At 39.4% G+C, this 21,856-nt stretch overlaps 1 protein-coding gene across 1 annotated transcript in view; it reads left to right on the top strand.

The window, feature by feature from the left end:
• Positions 1-21,105, top strand: part of homer2 (homer scaffold protein 2) — a 28,184-nt gene extending 7,079 nt beyond the window's left edge. The window contains exons 2-9 of the mRNA XM_034116518.1: positions 2,924-3,080; positions 10,708-10,839; positions 11,118-11,213; positions 12,375-12,517; positions 13,957-14,113; positions 14,680-14,790; positions 17,237-17,317; positions 19,272-21,105. Of these exons, the coding sequence (XP_033972409.1) occupies positions 2,924-3,080; positions 10,708-10,839; positions 11,118-11,213; positions 12,375-12,517; positions 13,957-14,113; positions 14,680-14,790; positions 17,237-17,317; positions 19,272-19,460 (1,066 nt within the window). The 3' untranslated portion in view covers positions 19,461-21,105. The remainder of the gene's footprint in view (positions 1-2,923; positions 3,081-10,707; positions 10,840-11,117; positions 11,214-12,374; positions 12,518-13,956; positions 14,114-14,679; positions 14,791-17,236; positions 17,318-19,271) is intronic.
• The last annotated feature ends 751 nt before the right edge of the window (positions 21,106-21,856 follow it).

Consider the following 21,856-nt stretch of genomic DNA (forward strand, 5'->3'; position numbering starts at 1 on the left):
GGATGTAGAAAGATTGCTTGAAAAGCTCTTATCTGTTATCAGGTCAAACATAATTCCAGTAGCCCCCAAACTGAAGCATGTAACAGACTGTATGGAGAAATGAGTCTACTAAAATCAGTTAGAAGTGAAAGATAATGTATCCAATATAAAATCATAGAAGACACCTATTACCTAGAAAGAAAAAAACATTCCGACCCTTAAAGGCTGTTTAAATGAACATTTCAGACAAACATCAGTGACATAGAATCACTGTGATGAGTGGATTCACTCACTATGACTATGAAATGTTCACAATCCTTTTACTTAAAGTTCACTTGTTTGTTAGAATTTAAGGATGCACAAAATGTGTTCTGGTACGAAACCATGAATGTAAACATCACCTTACATTCAGTTTCTTTTTGACGCATTACAATAATTAATACATTTTCTTTTGACAGTTTATAATGTGACATTGCACTAATAAAGAACACGATGAAGAACATACTGTATCTTCAGTAAAAAAAAAATGTAATGGCAACTGGAATTGCAGAAGATGCCATGCAGAACAAATTAAATAAAAGAAGATGGAGATAAACACTGAGACAGAAATGCAGAGTAGGCTTTAAAAAGTGAAGTCATTCACTTCACATTTTGACTTCAGCAAGGATAAGTACCATCTGTCCGCCCCATATTCTTCATCTGCATCCATTAGTTGTTAAGGTGTCCTCTGATCTCTCTCATCCAGCCACTCCACTTAATTATTCCCACTCTTGGGACTTATAATAGAGCAGCATCACAACCACCTGCTGGGTCCAGTCCCTGTAAAGCACTACCATCACAAGGGGCTTGTCTTTTGGGTGTCAAGTGCACAGACAATTTGTATGAAATGGGGGATATGCATGTAGCGCATGCAGGTGTGATTCCCTTTTACCTCAAGCTGCACTTGTCAAATGTCAACATGGAGTGGATCTGGTGTCAAATCTGGTAAAGCAAGAAAACTAGCCTTTGACATGACACATGCTCTTTTAAAAGGTTCAATTGTAGTACAGCCTAAATAGATTTTGTTTCTGTATTTAATTGTTTTAATAAAACTAACAATAGTGTGTAAAGGAAACAGCTTGTGGCTTTTTTTCTCCTTTTGTGTAGGTAGGGTATCCATATTGTATAATAGTATGCTTTTTGCCTATATGCATATTTCACAACATTTGATGTTGATAATCTTATTGAATCACACAGACCATGAACTGATTGCTATGGTAGCAGATTACTTCATCCTCTAAAATAGATGACATGTTACGATTTTTCATTTCTATCATTGTTGAATTGGTGACGGCTAAGCAGCATCTTTATTTACTTATTTTTCTCATGAGGGTTTGAAGTCAGGCCAACATAATGCTCTTTAGAGCCGGTTTATAAAGGCTTTTATCGCAGGCTTTATTTGACTTTTAATTGATTTGCGGTAAAGCGTTGTGAAACATGCATTAATTCTTAATGAGTGCTTCCAATGTAAAATAGTCCGCTATTGTAGAGTGATATGTGTGTAATATGGCTGGGTGATTTGGCTAAAATGATTAAACATTATTAGGGATGTCCCGATCACCTTTTTTTGCTCCCGATCCGATTCCGATCATTTGATTTTGACAATCTGCCGATACCGATTTTTCCCGATCCGATCTTTATGCAATGCATTAAGAGAAAAAAAAGGAGAAAAGCATTCAAGTTGTCCCTTAAACCCCACGTTCTCCACCACAGATAACGGCTGGTCATCCAACGAGATGAATTCAGCTATCTTGGCTGTTATTTTGTTGGCCTTTTCACTGTTCTGGGGCAGTTTCTCTTTCCTTTTAAAAGTCTCTGAAAGTGTCGGTTGTTTCAGTGCCGTTACCTGAGTGGCCGCTGTGTACTCGTTGTGTTGTTGTTGGTGTTTGTTTCTCAGGTGGTGTATTAGATTGGTCGTGTTGAACGTAGCTCTGTTCTTTCCACCACGCGGAACCTCCGCCTTGCAAACATTGCATCTGGCTGTTACACTGCCTTCGCTTTCAATTTTATAATACTTCCAAACTCCTGACATTTTCTCTGTCCCGAGTCACCAGCTGAACGTAGCCTCTCGTTAGCTTACTGCTACTATTAGACACTGCGCCCACTCTGTTGCCAGATTTGAGAGAAATAAGCAACCAGGTCTATGAAAACAAGCCCAAAAGAAGCAACACATACATGATGTTGTGTAATTTTAAACCAAAACTAAGGCCTCAGGATGACTTTAAGACGTGAACATGGTCATTTTTGTTTTGTAACATTAAATAAAATAAGACAAATATTTTATTAAGAAAAAAAAAAAAATCCGATCCCCGATTTTTTTCTCCCGATTTCAATCTTTTGAAAATCACGTGATCGGCTCCGATCCCCGATCACGTGATCGGATCGGGACATCTCTAAACATTATGGTAATAAGAACATTTATTCAAATGTTGGGAAACTTTGAGCACATCGTCCACACACCAATGACAGTCCTGCAAATTGTTTATGATTCTGACAGACAACATCAATATATTTGTTTTCCTCTTTTATAAGACAACAGTGATTCCTCTCTCGTTCGACTGTGTTACCACACGTAGATACTTTTCTCAAATGTATTATGTGTACAGGGGAAATATTCCATTCTAAAATACATGCAAGTGCATACAGATTCATACACGTGCACAGTCTCACACAAACAACTAGGCATGTGTTACTGTGGCCTCTGAGAGGGGAGGGTGTTGATGTGCCACCGGCTTGAGCCTGCTGGAAAGATGTAGTGTTTGTGTTACATTATCACCTGCTTGTTGAGACTCTGCTGCTCTGGAGCCCCGGCTCAGTGCCCCTCTCCTGATAGTTACATTATGTGTCCTATCTGCAGTGATACTCCCCTCATTAAGGTCCCTCTCCTCTTCCCTCTGCCCCCCAGGGAGCAGCCGATCTACACCACCAGGGCCCATGTCTTCCAGATCGACCCAACCACAAAGAAGAACTGGGTCCCTGCCAGCAAGCAGGCCGTCACCGTCTCCTACTTTTACGACAGCACACGCAATAGCTACCGCATCATCAGTGTGGATGGATCCAAGGTATGTGTGCATACTGAGTGACTGTGTGTATCAATGTGAGAAAGAGATGATGGGAAACCTTTTAACTGTTCTCACGGGAGACAGCTGAGGCTGAGGAAGAGCATTAAAAGCCAGAATCCAACAAAATGATTTGGAAAGCTATTTAATGTTACATCTTCATCCTCCATGGATCAGCAACAACTCAACTGTCGACCACTTATTATTTCTGTGCTCTGCTGCTGCTGATTTTAGGAAAGCCATCTATGGCTGCCCGTTTCTCTGACTCTTTAGAACATTTGGGGATACATTTAATTAAATCAATATCAACTTAAAGGGATGTTTTCTATCATTGGTATACTTTAAAAGCAAAGCAATAACTGTGTCCAATCATAATGCATATAGACCAACCTCTTCATGTGTGTCAATCTACAATTGTTCCTTTTTATTTAAACATTTTGAATGTAGGCTTAGCATACATTTTGGATACATTTCAAATGATTTATCAACGACCTAAATTGTTTTACATTTAGTTTTTATTTGTTTAACACAACTACAATTCATTGTATTGAGTTATTGATTAATGGCCTAATCTTTTAAACAGAAATGTGTAGAATGATAATTCTATTCGGTCATCAATGTGACCGCTAAATATTGTAAAATTATCCCTCAGCCCTAGGTTTATTGTTTATTAAATAAAGATAAATGTTGGAGCAGAAAAGCCCACAAAAAATAAACATACTTTATTTATTGTGAGCACCTGCAATATGTATCAAAAGAGCACAACCGGTAAATATAGATCCTAGATGCAAGCATATTTAAAAGGATCACAAACTTCATAATTTTTTCAGCACAGAAATGTAACGTGCATAGAATCCAAGTCCGAACAAGCAAACATCCCCTTTAACACATCAGCAGACAAGCGGTGCACACCTGTTGAGTTGCAATTTAACTAAATGGTCTGCAATTTACTTTCATCGACCAACGGCCCACATAAGTCATTTTTCCAGAGCTTTTTCACTAGTCACACTTGATCAGTTGTGTTTCCAGTCAAATGCCTCTGCATTGATATTTTTGTGAACTGGTTTTATGTTTCACCCTTGTGTTAAAAGACAAGGAATCACTTGGTTGTTTAACTTGCACTTTATGTGGAGATACTGCTTATTATTCAAAGTGATTTTGACCTGTCTTCTCAAGAGAATGATGTTGAGATTTAGTCATCATGGATGTGATAACAGACACCGTATGAGTGTGCCTATGTACCATATTCACACCTTCTTCCTCCACTATCTAAAAGAGTAGATTATGTGTTTCCATGGCGATCAGAGCCTACTCTCTGTGTGAAAACTGGAGGAGTTATGACCGCCCTATCCCTCTGCGGACACTGTCAGGCAATCACCTCTCGCACGATCCTAAATCACGCAGGTTACCTTCAGGATCGGTTTGCCTCCTCATAGTTCGTCTTTTCACCTGGCCCTTCTCTGTCTGAACGACCTGTTGAGTTCAGTTTGAGGATTCCTGAAGGGTTGGTCTCTCTCACGTGAACTCAACATGGAAATATGTTGAATCTGAATGTAGAGTTTTGTCACAGCAAGTAGTTGTGACAAAACTGACGACCAATTCATTCAAATGACATACAGTATCAGGATTGGTTCTGATTGAACACGTTTTCCTGTGCAAGATAAGTTAGTTTAAAATACAATTATCTTATACAGCATAGCATTGTTGAGTCAAAATATATTGGCTTCAAAATGGTTATCTTCCTACAGATAGAAACCAGCGAGCACGACTCTAATCTGTTATGTCAACAAGCAGCAGCTACAGCATTGACAAAACAACTCGCCTGTTTAATCTTTATCATACAATTCAGATATCTTTGCAAGACGTATATTTGAAATCCACTTTATTTCTCGTTGTATACACCTTCAGGATAAAGAGGGCATACAAACATGTCCTCTATATCCTGAAGGCCAGAAGTCCTCTCTGCGCTCCTGCTCCTGACCTCCTGTCCTATTGTCTCTCCTCTCTCCTGTAACCTTGAGTCACAGAGCAGTGTGTGTCATACAGCGTCTGCACGCAGCAGCTACATGTGAGCTATATGATTAACATTTCTCATAAAGTGTTATGTCAAGACCTAAATTGATCCTTGTTTCCAGTTAATCTAGGTAAGACAAAGTGATCATGTCGGTATGAGCAAAGTAACTGAAAGGGAGGAAATGTTGAGTCAGATCAAATGAATGTTAAATATAGCTTGTATTATGCACACTGGCTGCGAGGGAGACAGGTCTGTCCAGAAGAATAGTCAGCGCTGCTGAACGCACCAACTTTGACAGACCGTCAGCTCGTATTCGCCCATCCGTGATGGCGGGGCAACTCACTGATGATGATAGGGAAAGTAGAGGAGCATATCAGCACTTTTGACTTTCCCTTTTTCCTGAATCGCACTTCTCATTCAGCAATGCACCACTATGACAACACAGTGAAAGGTAGTCTTGCTGTACTTTATGAATTATTCCAAAAGTGATTACTTTCCAAGCTAACCCAAAATAAACACTCAGCTCTTTTTTAATATTTTCTATGCTTTTATGCCTCATATATTTCTCTCCCACATCCTTCTGTCTCTTTAACTACCTTTTTTTTGTATTTCTTACTACTTCCTTCCACAGCAAAATTAACATTTTGTCTTATCTTAGCCTGGTGAGCTCAAAGACTGGTGCCAGCCAGGATTAGGAACTCAAATTTAAGTAAGCTTTTAAATGGGTTTGTGGCTGGTAGGTGTGCCCGATGTTATTTTTTGTAACCTGGTTTAATGTAAATACACTAATATTACAACCAAAAGCCAAGTTCCCTGTGTAATCTGCTGTTCCCTTTTTGAAATGGTGGCTGCACCCAAAGCACATCATAAAGGTTTTCAAATTTTAAGAGATGTAATTTTTTTTCAACAAGAATAAGCGTGCTATCCCCTGGGGATGAAAGAGAAATTTCCTCATTGAGCTTCAGACTCCATGATTTGCTTCACACAATTTTAGGTTCAATCAATCAATCAATCAATCAATCAATCCAATTTCAGAGTTAGAGTAGGGGTAAATCATTAAAAAATCATCAAGCCATCGTGATGAGAGAATTCCCTGGGTTGAAAAAAGGATTTAGGATTATAGTGCAGTTACACAAAAACTGGTATGAGCTAATGTCAATCTCCAACATCAGGAAGATCAATATTTCATAGCTTTGAATCATGATAAAAAAAAATCATGAAAGTCATCTAAAGCATGTCTTTTCTTGAAAAAATAGGTTGCTGTGCATCAGCCTTATAGATCTGAAACAAGGAGTTGATTGACAGAAAAATAATTGCACATACTTTTAAGAATCATTAAAACAAATATTCATCCTATTTTATATCATATTATTTTAACATCTTTGTGTTTATACTGACAAAACAAGATATTTAAATACATCACCTTGACATTTGAGTAACTGAGTTTTTAATGTGTTGGCGCACCCCCGACTCCAACTAAGTTAACCCCCCCCCCCCTCCTTCGTTCAGAGACCCAACCTGCGTCATTGCCACCAGAGAACAGCATGTTTCTGCAGTCCTTAAGACATGACAGAATGTATCAGGTCATTGAAGAATTGGCAGACATACAAATATATTTAATATCACTTCATCTTCACACACCTCTGTACGATGAGCCATTTTGCCATTTAGCTGTCATCTTTATTTAGCTGTGTTTAAATAATAACACAACTGCCAGCTCCGCCTGTTCATCATCATCACGAACATCACTGCAGCCCATTTTCCGCCTTTTTTAAATACACAATATACCCCTTAAAAACGGTCTTTGTGCCATAAATTCAGCTGGAACTCCCTGAAGTCTGTTGACCTCAGTGAGTGAGTTTTTGTTTCTCAGGATATTTTCTTTTTCTTTTCTTGTAGACAAAAACCTTTTTAAGATATGTAGTGTCACAAATTAACCAAGAGTTTTGGCTCTCTAATTAACAAGACATTTACGTTTTTATCATCTTTAATAAGCGATCACAGTTTTTTATCTCCCATAGACTCGTCTCCAACGTTCCACATCTCCTGTATTTTTCACTGACTCTGCAGATTGTGTGCACTCTGCAGACACATAATAAGCTGAGGAAGTTTTTTCCTATAACCTCCTGGCTGCTTCTGAGTTTCTCACTGACCCCCAGGCCATTGGCTCCGCTCTGCGCCGGTGCCACTTGATCCGCAGCCCGGCTCTCCACCGGCACAGCTGCCAGCGTCACTCTCCTTCACCCGTCTCCCCCTCCCACTCACATGCTCACTCAGTCGTATACTCGTACATGCCAGCATAGAGTCACAGAGCCCACAGATATCAGGTATTCCTGGTTGCAACAAAAATATAGTAAAATGTATTTGAACTTGAGTGAGGATCTACTACATTTCAAAATGTGACGGGACACAATTTCCTTAAAGGACACAGAGGTGCCTTATATTGGCTTGTTTGGTCTGACCAGCAGTTAAAAAAGTTATTTAGTTGACAACCCTAAAAGACAACAAATCCTAAGAATTAAATAGCTGGAATCAGGAGATGTTTGTAATTTCTGATTAATGAATTATCTTCATCTGTTTTAGCTCTAAATCAATCAAAACCCTTCAAATGTGTACAAAAAAACTACAATTAGAATCTGGTTATTTTTTCACTTTAATTTACCTAGAGGTTATTTAAATAAACCGTCGGGTAATCTCTAATTTGAGAAATTTCACAACTCCTAAATGTCCATATTATATCTCAAATCAAGATTAAGTTAGCTTAAATAAATTCTGTGTCATAAAATCAAGCAGCTCAGGCATATCAGACCAATAAGGGGAAAGGTAACTACATCAGTTTGAAGTCAATTTAAAGAGGTACAACTTCAGCGGCAGTTCTGAACATGATATGAAGCTTTGACGGGCTTTCTGACAAAACAAAAGAGATCAAACTGAGAATACATTTTGACTTAAATTGACTTATTGAAAACATATGATAAAATATGATACATTTGAGGGAAGTCTGTTTTTAAAAAAAGAAATCATTCTGTTTTGATTCATATAATTCTTCTTGACATGTTAGGTTTAAATGTTGGTTACGTATGTTTACCATTGGTTACCACATCCTTTTTAATGGTTGTGCTTGGCCTAGTTTCTTTACAATGATCATTAAAGTTTATCTGGTCACTTCTGTTGAGATCTGTTAAATATTCACTCAGCTGCTCGAGATGAGACGTGTGAGTGTTAGCTCAGGTCTCTCTTCAGGGGAAATTAGGTCACCTTTGTTTCCTTAAAGTGAACCTATCATGCTATATTTGAATAATATATTGTAGGGCCATACATATAGAACATGTCTGTGAAGTATTTTTTTCAAAATACCAAACAGATCATGCATTTTAGCCATGCCTCATTTCACTCTATTTGCTCTTTTCCAGCCCTGTTTTTGCAAGGGCTGATTCTGTGAGAAGTCTTCTTCGCTGCTTTTGTGGCAGACTACAGCGCCACTTACAGGCCTGGAATATGTACTACAGCGTCTCCAGCGCTTTCGAGCGGCAATGGCCGTGGCCGTGGTCCAACCCCCCATTCCCCTGATAGGAGCTCCCTGTTTCTGACGTCAGAACAATTTCAAATCTGTATCAGCTCCGTTGCAGCCCCGTTTTTAGAGATTTGGGTATGGAGGAAAAGAGAGAGGGTTGTGTTTTCTGACACTTGGTGAGTTCCCTGGAACACCGGGGACACATATTCATGTATAAAAGATGTACAAAAGTGCATTTTGCATGATAGGTCCCCTTTAAACCCTCTGAAAGAATAATGACTTGAAAATCTGATTACTAACACCTTGCTAATTTGCCACCCTCCTTATAAACCGGCGATGCAGCAAAACACCTTGAATGAGAGGTTGTGACTGTAATCTTTGCAGTATATGACACTGATGAAGGTATCTTTCTCTGTATGTGCAGCCATCCCTCTCTTTAGTATTGTTCTGAATGGTTTTGTGCGCTAATGTCTTCATTCTGTTAGCTCTGCTTTTGTTGGTCCCTGTGTCCAGTAATCATGTGACATGTTTTAACACCTCAGCCACTGAAAAGATGAAGAGCGAGAGGGTGGGTGGCGTAGAAGAGGACATAAGCTTGTCAGCAATTTGAATTCTCGAGTCCTGTGATCAGAGCCATGTTGCTATGAAACAAGGGCTGCGCTGTGATTAAAGTGTCTTCTATTGTTTCCTAATTGTTGTGGTGGTTTGCGTGTGCTTTTAAATGTTCTTATATCTTGGAAGTGAGACTGGATTTGTGGGCATAAGTAACTTAAAGCTACCTATGTTTACATGCAGCACATCTAGCTGTTCATGTGTGATTTAATATGTACAGTGATGCAGTAAACACAAAAGACATTATAAGATGTTTTAAGCATCTATTGGTGTCTTCTGCCACTCCCTTGTGCACTAGTTACAATTTTAGACTGCAGCATATGTTTTTTAGCAGCTGATTCACTGCATATGGAGACTGTAATGTGTCCACTTAGAGGTTAGTGGGTCAGCAGTCATCAGTGTATGTTTTCCGTTTTGTGAGAATCTTTTATTTATTTTGCCACTATTACGTTTTTGTGAACACATTTCTTTTTGCAACTTTGAAACAAAATGTCTCATACACATACCCATTTGGGGTCTCCGATTCCCACTCATTTAAAATAAATTAAATGATGTTATGTATGATGTTTCTGTTCAAGTCTTTATTTGAACTGCTGCATGTAACCGAATATCCTAGATGGAAGATTTTGCATTATTAGTTTGGGCAGTTGACAGCTCAAGTAAAATAATATGGTGGAAATATGTAAGCCAGAATGTGATACAGCTGCTGTCTGTGTAATAAAAGTTTGTTGACAGCTGGAAAATCTCCATAAGCAAGTTGTTTTTGACTTGATTATGTGTGTTTGTGTGGTATAGGCTTATCTGCCAATTCAACACTCAAACCCAAAAGTCTTAAAACAGAGGAGCACCCCCACATCTTTGGTTTGAAAGCTTCCCTGTCAGTTAAGCTGGCACCTGTTTGACTTAATGTGCCCGTTTAATGTAAAAAATGATGGCAGGTAGAATAAACTATAGATACATATCTTAAAATGAATGAGCTGATTGATTTATACTGTATGCATTTTAATGTTTTGTATAGGACATTTTGAGGAACTATCGTCTCACCATTTCCATCCCATACATTTATATTTAATTCATATTTCTATGCTTTTAATGTATAGAATGTTTCCCACTATAGGAATGTTAGAGAAAACAGTTACTCTTTGACTACTTCCAAAGATAGCTTTGCATACATAATAGCTTTTAATTCTCTCAAAAAGTAGACCATCAAAAGAAAAACATATACAAATATGCTGATGGTAATTAATTGTGTCAGTGTAGGCACAGAAGAGCAGATTGCTCTGTATGAATAGAGCCACAATAAATGATTGTCCTTTACAAAATAAATTGGACTTTTCATCATGTGAATGCAGCTGCTGGAGCTCCTTCTTGATTATGTCTTGAATAAGATACCATTTCAAGCTTCTTTATGAGGGAGTGCCATGAGACACATCTGTACTGATTAGGTTTAATCTCTAATTTGATATTCCTAAATTGATATATTCTAACAGGTGATCATTAACAGTACCATCACACCCAACATGACGTTCACCAAGACATCGCAGAAGTTTGGCCAGTGGGCGGACAGCAGGGCCAACACTGTGTTTGGACTGGGCTTCGCTTCAGAGCAGCAACTGGCCAAGGTGAGGAAACACTCGTGCAGCACCTACTGCGATCACAAGAGCATCGTAACGCTTAGAGACAATTGTATTTGTTCTTAAACTGGAATGTGATGCTGCATCATTTGATATTAATTGAACATCAGGTGGGGAAATTAAACAACCATTAGAAGATTTAGGGGAAATCTTATTCTTAAATCATCACTAATACTAAATAATTGGCTTCACGATCCCTTTGTAAGATGAGCCACACTGTGTAACTGGTATTGCCATTAATCAACTCGTCTCTGTCTTTTTTTCAGTTTTCTGAGAAGTTCCAGGAGGTAAAAGAAGCAGCCAAGCTGGCGAGTGACAAATCTCAAGACAAGGGGGAGACGTTGAGTAATCATCACTCCCAGGTAAATTATATCTCTCTGCTGTCTGAAAGTCTGATTTAAATCCTCTGCTGTCCCACTGTGTCCTTTACAGTCACTGTTGTCCTCTGAAGAGAAGGAGAAGAGAAAACTATCAACACTGTGAAAAAAAAAGCAATTTAAACATTTCAGTTTAGCTTACTTTCCTTCAACACTAATGGTTACAGATTATCTGTTTAGAAATGCATCAGAAAGTGTTCAAATAGTGAAGTTTAAATATTTAAATGAACTCAATGAAGGCCTATAAAGCTTGTGTTGAATATTAAAATGTCAACACAACATGTAATCACTAATGTACCAGTGGGAATTGAAAAGAAAGGTCAATGGTCATACTAATTACCTACTACATGTCAAGCACCACAGCCATTAAGGGGACAAGGAAGCCAATGAGAGTAATAAAACCATCAACCTTTTTCTCATTTCATCACAAATGATCCTTAAAGGTGGGGTAGGTAAGTTTGAGAAACCGGCTCAGGATACACTTTTTGTTATATTCCATGGAATGCTCTTAACATCCCGATAGCAATGAATATCTCAAGTGCTTTGACAAAAAATCCATAAAAAAACGTCATCTGTGGAAGCCGTAGTACTGTAAAAAGCACGACCAATCATTTTAGCCGGCCCGGCTAAAATAACTGGATGGCCTACCTGCCTGTCAGCCTTCCATCGGGGCACAAACTTATCTCGTGCCCTCATTGGTCATGTGCGCGTTCGTGTGTGTTGGAGGAGGGGCTCTGTAAGGAAGTAGCAGATTTCTTCCGGCTGTGTATTTTCAAATTCTACGCACTCGAGCTGGTTTCTCCAAAATTACCTAACCCACCTTTAAACTGGTAATTGTGTCAGTGAGTAAGCAGCATGGATGGAGGTGCAGCAGTCTGGCCTGCACTCACTCCAGATGGCAGGACCCAGACCCACAAAGCTGCTGGGCCATATGACATGATCAATTCTAGCATCAGTTACACCTCACAACTCCGCTGTCAAAGCTGACGTGATGATGTTTACAGTGTTTCCCCGAAAAAGCCCACGGCCAGATTCCACTGCCAGAGCGGGATTCACGAGACTCATTTATGGATTTTTACCCATCAGACCTGTTCAAAGATAAAGGCAGACTGAATCAAAAACTATGGCACAACTCTGTCTCTCCAGGAGGAGTCTGGACGTGATACACCCTCAAGCAACCGGGCGTCCAGCATTAACGGAACGGATGATGAGAAGTTCTTGCATGTTGATCCAGAGGAGGCTGTGCTGCAGACTGAGAACGAACACCTCAAGAGTGCCATAGAACAAAGGTAAGGTTTCCCATGCAAGGCCCTTTTTGAGGTGACGTGCATCTAAATGTGTCACCAGCACCCCACTGTGCTCGTACGCTCCACTCTATAATTTAATTGCTGACGTATATGACATCATGTCCTCGAAGGGCTCAAGAATAATTGTATCTAATCTAAAGAGTGACACTGCCCTACTCCACCATTTGGTTATATGGCCTTTATAATCCAGATGCTGAGTGAATAAACGGTAATTGCATGAAACACCAGATGTGGGTCCAGATGGGATTATAATGACCCAAGGGCGTCCGAGTCAACTACAACTACAGTGAGTTAATTTAGCCAGAATTAGTCCTGGGTAGCAACAACAATTATTGACATATTTGGTCCAGATGGGATAAAAAGCCCTCGGGTAAAAAAACAATATCCAATTAGTAGACCTTTTCTAGCAATACTAAAGACCTCACACACACAAGCCAATAATAGTTAAATGAACATCTGCATGCTGCATGAGTGGCGTACGTAAAACTTTATTTCCCAGTTATACTTGATATTTTATTTTGCAAAACTATATTGTATAATTATGTAAATTGACGTTATTTTCACTTCACATCCGGTTGTCCCAGAAGATATACATAACATTTAAAGATTTTCTCCCCAAACTCAAAGGAAGATACTTTGTTGACAAAAAGCCATCTTAAGAAATATACCCTTCTTCAGAAAATTATTGTTTGTTTACCTCCCAAATATTTACTTTTGTTAACATTGAGCTGTTCAATTAAAAATACAATTTTGACGATAAACTAAACTCATGCAACTGTCTCTTGTAATTAGCACTACACTTGAAAAGTGCTTTCCAGGAAGCACCCTATGATTAGGCATTCACAGATCTGTAAATTAAATGTGTCATTAGAAAAACAAAACTTCTTCGTCAGGTTGAGGTTGTGAAATAAAGTGTGGTCCCCCATTGCTCCCTGTCTCTGTTCTCCTGCATACACAAGGCCTTGAGATGTTGTGCTTGGTGGAAGTATGTCACAGCAGTGAAACAGCCGAGGACTGCAGAATGCTGCGGTGCAGGTCCGTCTGCATTCGATGCAGAGCAGCACACTTCAAACCGGCCATGCATACTCAATATACATCACAACTCCTCTGACCTCATTGATAAGACAGAAACACTCTCTGTGGTATGAAGAGATAACAAACTGTACGTTGGTACATTTCAGGTCTGCAGCTCATTACATCTTTGAGAATTTTATCACTTTTTTATGATCTAAATAGCTCTTGACAGTGTGATGTACATCACAGCTAATTAAAAAGTCATGACTGCAAAGATTTTGCAGCATTATGTGTCATGTCAGTGGGCAGAAGCCCCAGGCATTCCAGCACTAACCTGTGTGTTTTCCCTCCATTAATAACTATTCTCCTGGATCCCTCTCCTTCTCTCTGTCTCTCCTGTCTGACAGCGACACCAACGCCAAGAAATGGGAAACAGAGCTGCAGACTTTAAGAGAAAATAATGCCAGGCTGGTGGACGCACTGCAGGAGTCCTCTGCTAATGTAGAAAGCTGGAAGAAACAACTTGGTGCCTGCAAGGAGGAGAGTGACACGCTCAGGGAAAAGGTAATACATTTTGGGAAATAAAATAACGTTCACAAATAAAGCTATCCTACCGGCAGATAAGGCGTTAGAAACACTGTTGCCTCTTCTATAAAAGGAACAAAAGTGCAATATGAAACGGTCTCAAAATGAGTACAATATCTTTCCTTGGTTAATATATTACTTTAAATATGCATAGTGGGATAATTAAATCCCTCATCAAATTGCACATTTCTTCACTTTGAGCAAGCACAGTACTGTGTGTTTTATCAGTTGCTGTGTTCCCTGCACCAGAGTCCACTATAAATAGAATAATTTTAGTTTCATAATCAATGTGGGCTGTTTCTGCAGCCGGCCTGGGGTTCTGATGATACCTTTGATTTTGTACCAGGCTTTCGAATTACTGGTGTCAATTGTCAAGATGACGTCCATTATAGTATTCTTATAATATTCAGCTTACTATACAAATAAACAGATGTATGATGCGTAAACAAAATGTAATTATGTTCTTAAAGCAGTTGTCCTCATTGATTTACTTTTCACAATAAAACACTTTTTTAAATGATGTTTCTTATTTTCTTTGTGTGCAGATTGCAGAACTAGAAGCTCAGTGCAATGAAGCCAATCAGGAGAAGCAGAGGAACGCCCAGCTGTCGGCCCGAGTGCAGGAGCTGGAGGCCGAGCTGCACGACAAAGAGCAGGTGAGACGTCTGTTTGTTTGAATCAGAAAGGGCCATTGTTGAGAACAGATTTGTCTGTAAAGTTTGTATAACAACATTTATTTATTTTTTGTATTGGAGGTAACATTTACCTTGAAAGTCTATAATTTACTTCTCAACCATGTCAACACTGAAGTTTGATCTACTCTCTCACGCCAAAATGTCCCTGTGTCTCTTCCCCTCACTCAGTACCGCTCCCCCCCCTCAGGAGGTGATTATATCTCCGTAGGAAATTATTTTAGTTTTATTATGGAATCTTGGATTTTTGTATGGATTGAATTGCTCGCCTCCCCAGCTAAACCCAGACCTTACTACTGTTGAATGTTTTTCTCTTCATTTCATATTACTTCTATGCTGCCTTTTCCAGCAATTTACTAGATATTTGTCAAGTTTGTGTACAACTTGCCCCCACTGTGAAGATAGTCAGGCTAGGGAATGTGAATTCATCCACTGACTTTGTGACTGAAGCAGCAGGGAATTTTGGCACAAATGCCATTAGCTGCATCGCCTTATGTCTACTGCATCCGTCGTCTATAATCCAAACTAGCTGTCAGCTCAGTGGAGCCTAATGATGCTGTTATTTCTAATGAGGTTGAATCCTGCAAAGCCACACACTCTTTTGACCTTTGATCATTGCTGTTTAAATGGTGTTTCATTCATCCATAGTGACTGTGTCTCCCTATCCCTGTCATGAAAGGGAGGCACATCAGCCACATGAGAGGAACAGATTAAACACATTTTGTTACATATAGGAACAAGTTGATGAGTCTTTATCTATTTGTGTCAAAAGCAAAATAAAATAATTTAGTATTTATCCCTGTCCAGAATGGCTTTCGAAGTATAAAGTGGATACCTGCTAAGTCCTTTAGATATTTTCTAGATTGATCCCCAAAAGATAGTGTGAAACAGCAAGTAAAAAAAGTGGACACTGCAGTAAATCAAGCTTTACACTCTCTAAAATGTATAAAATGGTTTTGTTTTTTTGGCATTTTACAAAAAAATCAATACGGATAAATCAATTATAAGTAACTGCTGCAGATATATTTTTTGTTTAGCAAAACATTTTTAAGCTCCACTCCTCATATTGCTTGTTTATTCTGATCATTAAATCAGCCCTTTGCCGTCAACATTGAAACAGACAAGCTGCACATTTACACATTTCAGAAGCAGGAACTAGCAAATATTTGAGGACCAATTAATAATTTAAGTAATTAGTAAAACAGATTATCAAATAATGTTGTTGGCTAATCTTCCTTTGATTCTCTAATCACTGAATTTATGTTGTGTTTAGTTTGAATGACGACGTTTCTCTGCTCTAATGTGTAAAGACCCTTTTATTTCCCAGAGGTAAACAGTGTGTCTGGGATATTCTAGTTTAGCACCTGGCAGCCTGAGTATTTATAGAACATATCAATCTTTCCTTGGAGAGCCGTGTGTCTTACACAATATAGGAGGGAAGCAGTTCAAAGAGCTGAAGCTGATTTTGAAAGACTATAAAAACAGAATCATGTCCTTCGGGGGCTGCAGGGTTTTCAGGGTCCTGTGTATCAGCCCCAGCGCTTCTAGCAGTGACCGAGGGGCCTGCATCAGGAAGTATCATTGTTTGCACAGCGCTGATACGGCCGACGGCCCACAAAGGCTCATCTGCTGTGTGACTCAGCCGTGTCTGGAAATGCACTCCTCCAATTAAAAAAAAGTGTGGATGAATTATTAACAACCACTGTGGTGTTGACCCCAGCGCTGACCTGAAGTGAGCTAACGGAACAAAGCATCAGCAGGTGACTTAAAAGAAGCTGCAAATTAATACTCTGTGTGGAAGTTCTTAGAGCGATGCTTTCAATGTAAGTGAAAGTGTACATGGTACGTACAGTACACTATATGTGCCTTTTAAGCAGCAGAGGGATGCAACTTTCACAGCAATAATAGATGTTTTATTTGAGTAGAAAACAACGTGGACACAAGACAATAGCATAGTCAAGGCTTCTGAATTCATTCTAGTCTTTTTTCTTTTTTTACCCTTTTACCTTGATTTTCATTGTTCCTTACTGCTTTGTGTTCGTGACATCATTGTTTATCAATTATAAAATGTGTCTGTAGCACAGATTATAAAACAAATATTTGTATTGGTCTTCACTTACTTTTTGATCACAAAGTTTCTGAATTAAATTCTAACTGACATTATAACATTTTGTGGAAAAAGTTGCTTATAGGTCAGTCTCATGTTTGTAAATTAAATGCAAAGCTGAAGCCACGAGACAGGTTAGCTTAGCATAAAGACTGGAGAACAACAAGCCAATATGAGTGATTTCCCAATGTTTGGATTCTGTTGTTTATTGAGATATAATTTATTTTTAAACAATACAGAAAGAACCGATCTGATATATTTTCGGGCTTTTTATTAAATGGTTCTTCCCTGTATTTTTCCCAGGAGCTGGAGAACCTGAGGAAGCAGGCAGAGATAATCCCACAGCTCATGGCGGAGTGCGAGAGCATCACCACAAAACTGCAGGTACGTTCAAAGCACACAGGAATCCCACAAAGCACACATTCCTCTCAGGTGTGAGTCACAGCGGAGTATAAAAGCCTGAGCTTACATCACACGTGAGTACATGATGTCTGTCACAGAGAGGGAACACGCAGGCTCTGAGGCGTACGCAGCACTTTCAGACGGAGGTAAATAATGAGAGTTCCTATTCACCATTCTGCCTGAGGGTTGGTGACGCAACATCCCCATCACGTGTCTCACTTACTGTATCTATTAATAAAGGACCGTCCTCAGTACAATACTGAGTGGATTATTGCCTCTTTGCAAAGGATTCTTCCTCGTGTATAAAACAGAGATACTGCAGTTTTGTCACGGCTAATTTGTTTCCTCGCAGTGCAGATTGAATCTATTGCTGAGTACAAAAACAGCTGAAATAGTTGGAGATCTTTAATGACTGAGTCTGATCATATCTTTCATGGGTGTGAGAACATACTGTTGCCAAAGACAACACAGATTCACACCCATCACCTCCCGTCTTCCTTCTAACAAAGAGCACCTGTTCATCAGGTCTGATTCCTCGTTAGGAGGACTTTCTGTAAAACCAGATATGTCAGGCTCAGGGAATGACGGTATGCTTGTTAGTGCCAAGTCTTGACATAAGCTACATTGGTAGTGACACTCATCTCAGCCTGTTTTCTGACTGACTCAGAGGTTTATCATTCATGCTGTCATGCATGTGCAGGGAGGGATAAAACCAACAATGGCATGCCTGAAGTTCTTGTGCTTCACAAAGCTCTATGGCCGGTTTGTTTCTGCTACAGCCAGCTGGACGAACGACAGTGACAACAGAACTGGAGGATCAGGAGTTTATCCAAACAGAAGCATAGACAATGGGATTTCTCGAATACCTCAGTTTAACCAAAATGAAAACTCAGACTGCCCATTCGGATAAAAGTTTGTAAATGTAGTTTAACAGTTTGGTGACTGCTTCTTATAAATGAATCCACCTATTCTACCTCTGTGTTGGTGTTCATGGCTCCTCTCTATTTAAAGACGACACCCCATGTGGAGGTCAGGTTTCAGGAGTCAGCTGGGGGATACAGTCGTGCAGGCGCAACACCCATTTAGCACTACTATTTTAAACCCCTCCCTTCAATGGTCTCTTCAGCATAAATGTGTCACTTGTGCCGCCTGCTAGTCTAAAAGACTCGCTTTACCCTGCCATCCCCAGCACAAAAATGTGCCTGTCCTAAATGTAGCATAGGGCTGTTATGATATCAGATTTTTTAAATTCCTTGTATGTGTAAAGCTTCTTGCTAATAAAACCAATTCTGATTATGATATCAGATTTTTACTAGGTGGTTATTATTGCATAAAGAAGTTGCATACATATATTATGGGGCTACCCAAAGACAATTTGAAATAATAATAATAAAGCTATCAGTCATATTCAACTTTAGCTTTGTTCATTGTTGTCTCTTTTTTGCAGATGAATTACACTTATTTGTGTGGGGGTGGGGGGGGGGTGTCAGACAAAGCAAGAACGAAAATAAGGGACATTTTGTAAAAGTGCTGGATTTTTTAAAACAGTATTATAGTATGTATAGTAATTAATATCATACCAAGTATTTCATTTTGTTATCAGTTATCCTCAATACTGTTATTTACTGACACAACTAATGTCAGGATTGTTTTGTTTTTTGTCCAGATGATTGTGTTCATATGGATTTTTATTTCTCACATAATTTTGACACATTTCCCCAGAACTCAAAGCAGTGAAAAGCTTTTATATAACTTTTTGACAAAAGCTGTAATAAGTTCTGTTTTTGGTTTGACTTCTCTGCTAATGAGGGCTACAGAACAAAGCTGCACTGATGCCTCAATTGCTCTGATATCCCTCATAAGGAATTCATTTGACTTCCCTGTATCCATTATGTTCTGTGATGTAATCGTTTTTTTTCCTATCATCCTTCCCCAGACTGCCGAGTCCAGGAACAAGGAGCTGGAGGGGAGGGTAGATGGTCTTCAGCTGGACATAGACGACAGTCAGCAAAAGCAGGTCAACATGAAGGGCGAGCTGAAGAAGTTCATGGATATGCTGGATGGAAAAATAGACGAGCTGCATGAGTTCAGGCAGGGGCTCTCCAAGCTAGGCGTTGATAACTGAGTAAAGTGGCACTGAGCTGAAAGGGTCAGAGGTCAGGTACCAAGGATTCACTACAGTGTGTCTTCAGGGCAGGAACTATGTGGCACCCTCTCCCCCAAGGTGATGTCCACTCAGATTCTATCAGCTTTGGCTTCTAATAAACACTACCATGTGAGAAAGAGATGTTTTCGGAGAGAGAGACTGGCAGGAGGGAGGCCAGCATGCTCCACCAAATGGCTCCATTTTGTGTGCTGGCATTCTGCAACTAAATCAAGAGTCACACTTTGAGCTTACTCGTCCGTTTCTGTGGGGGGAACTGCTTTAAAAAGCTGGTGGTGGGTTCTTAGGTTCTGTCCATCTGTCTTTTTTCTGAAGGCTGCACAGGTAGTCTGAACTTTAGAGTGGAAGAGGAGACTCAAAGGGCTTTAATGAATAACACACAATGACAACGCTGTTCAGCATCACTCAAGTAATAATTGGTGTGAATCCTTGTGGCCCCCTCAGAGAATTAGGGATGACATCTTTCGTCAAACTGTCCTTGCTGTGGCCGCTCTTCTATCTCAGGTGTGTTAGGAGACAGTTTGTACTCATTAGATTTTATGCACATACATGACAAACGGCCGTGACACAAAGTGCCTCCAGGTGTCTGAATATACCTGGCAAGGAGAACTGGCCAAGTGATGACCATCACCATAATAATAACTTTAGGATTTTTGTAAGAAATAAAAAAGATCAAATGAGAAAAGCCCGTACCAGGGAATATTAATGGGTGTTAATGTTGTGATAAACACAAAGGATTAAACGGGTAAAGAACCATATTGAGGATGGTCAGCAGCAGGAAGTCATTAACCCACTTGTTGGTGTTTTCAGTAAACACTCCTTTTGTTTATATTAACATATAGAAGCTCTATCGTCTTAACTTCAGAAACATCTAAAATAAATATAAATAGGAACCCCATTTTCCCATGAGTGGTGTAATGTTCAGAGGACTTTGTGTGTGCAATAGTATTGTTGTCCTTATGTGAAACCAAGACGTCTCCCAGGCTGTTGATGTGCTTCCTACACACATTAGTTTTTGTTATGGTGGTGGTTATTTTTAGGTGAGGGGACTTGGTGCTGCTCGATGGGTGGATAATGTGAAAGTGTACTTCACTGAAAACATTTAGATGGCATGGGTTTTTTCACTACAAACCCTGTCCGATTTTTGTTTTACATATTTGTATTTATTTTGGTGCCTCTCTACAACTAGTGTTTCTAGAACATACCAAGTAAATCAACCTTAACCCGATGTCTCTATAGATGTACCATAATATATAAAATATACCAAACTGTCAAAAGGTTTTATAATTGAGGATTTGTTTGCAAGATGGTTTTGCAGTTGCTTTTGAGAAATATTGAAACATGGTACATGTGAAATCAAAGGCTTATGTTGATATGGCACATTTACTGGGTATGATGTTATAAGTCTATATTTTTTCATCACTGTCTTGATATTTGAAGGGAACATTTGCTTCTCTCTGTTTAACTCTACTGTTCATAAGTCACCTGAACCTGGAATACAAAGTATGATCCTTCCTGTTGAACCAATGCCTCTTGTGCATTTTGTGACTCCTGTTCAATATTGTACAATAGAACTGACAATTGTTAAAATTTAGTTTAAATACAATGCTGAGTTCAGTGTCTTCTTTTCAAATCAATTATTGGGCCACTTTGCGGGATCTGCAGAGAAGAGGTTAAGTCACAAATCAGAGCTGTACTGTGTGTGAGACTTTGATTCTGTTAAGGCTTACACATTTGCTTACATTATTTAAAGTTGTTTTAGTTTGTGTATGAGAAGGAGGTGGGATGAATCTACATTGCCAGGGCTGCAACCTGTCGAGTCTCTACAGCAGTTCAGAAGCTCTGTCACTGCACGTCTCTTTCTCTGATGCTGATTTAAATCACAGTAAATATAGCTGTAATCCTCACAGAAACCCACACAACCAAAGCAGAAGTGGGATGTAATTACAGTCAGAAATACACATAGCATTTTGTGTATCAGGACAAATAATGCAAACTGACATACTTGAGGGAAGGAGAAACCTTTAAACTCCCAACGTCATCGCAGCGCTAAGGAAATACCTGCAGAGGGGACATGTTGCCCTGGCAACTTAATCCCACTCACTCCTGTTTGTTGTGAATGATTGACAATGAGTATGGATCCAGGGCAGCCCTCCTACAATTAATTTGTAATTACCCGAGAGAGTCAGTCATCCTTTTCAGCCAACTAAACTCGAGGATTCTGATCTCTGTTGAGCCTTTCATTTCCTTATGTACCTTCAGAGATCAGCTGGCTATTACAGAAACATCTGGGTGGAAGATGAATCCAATTATACAGTTAATTGACCAATTAAGTAGCATGTGGAAGCTATTATTTC

The sequence above is a fragment of the Trematomus bernacchii genome, unplaced genomic scaffold (assembly GCF_902827165.1).
Source record: "Trematomus bernacchii unplaced genomic scaffold, fTreBer1.1, whole genome shotgun sequence".
NCBI lineage: Eukaryota > Metazoa > Chordata > Actinopteri > Perciformes > Nototheniidae > Trematomus > Trematomus bernacchii.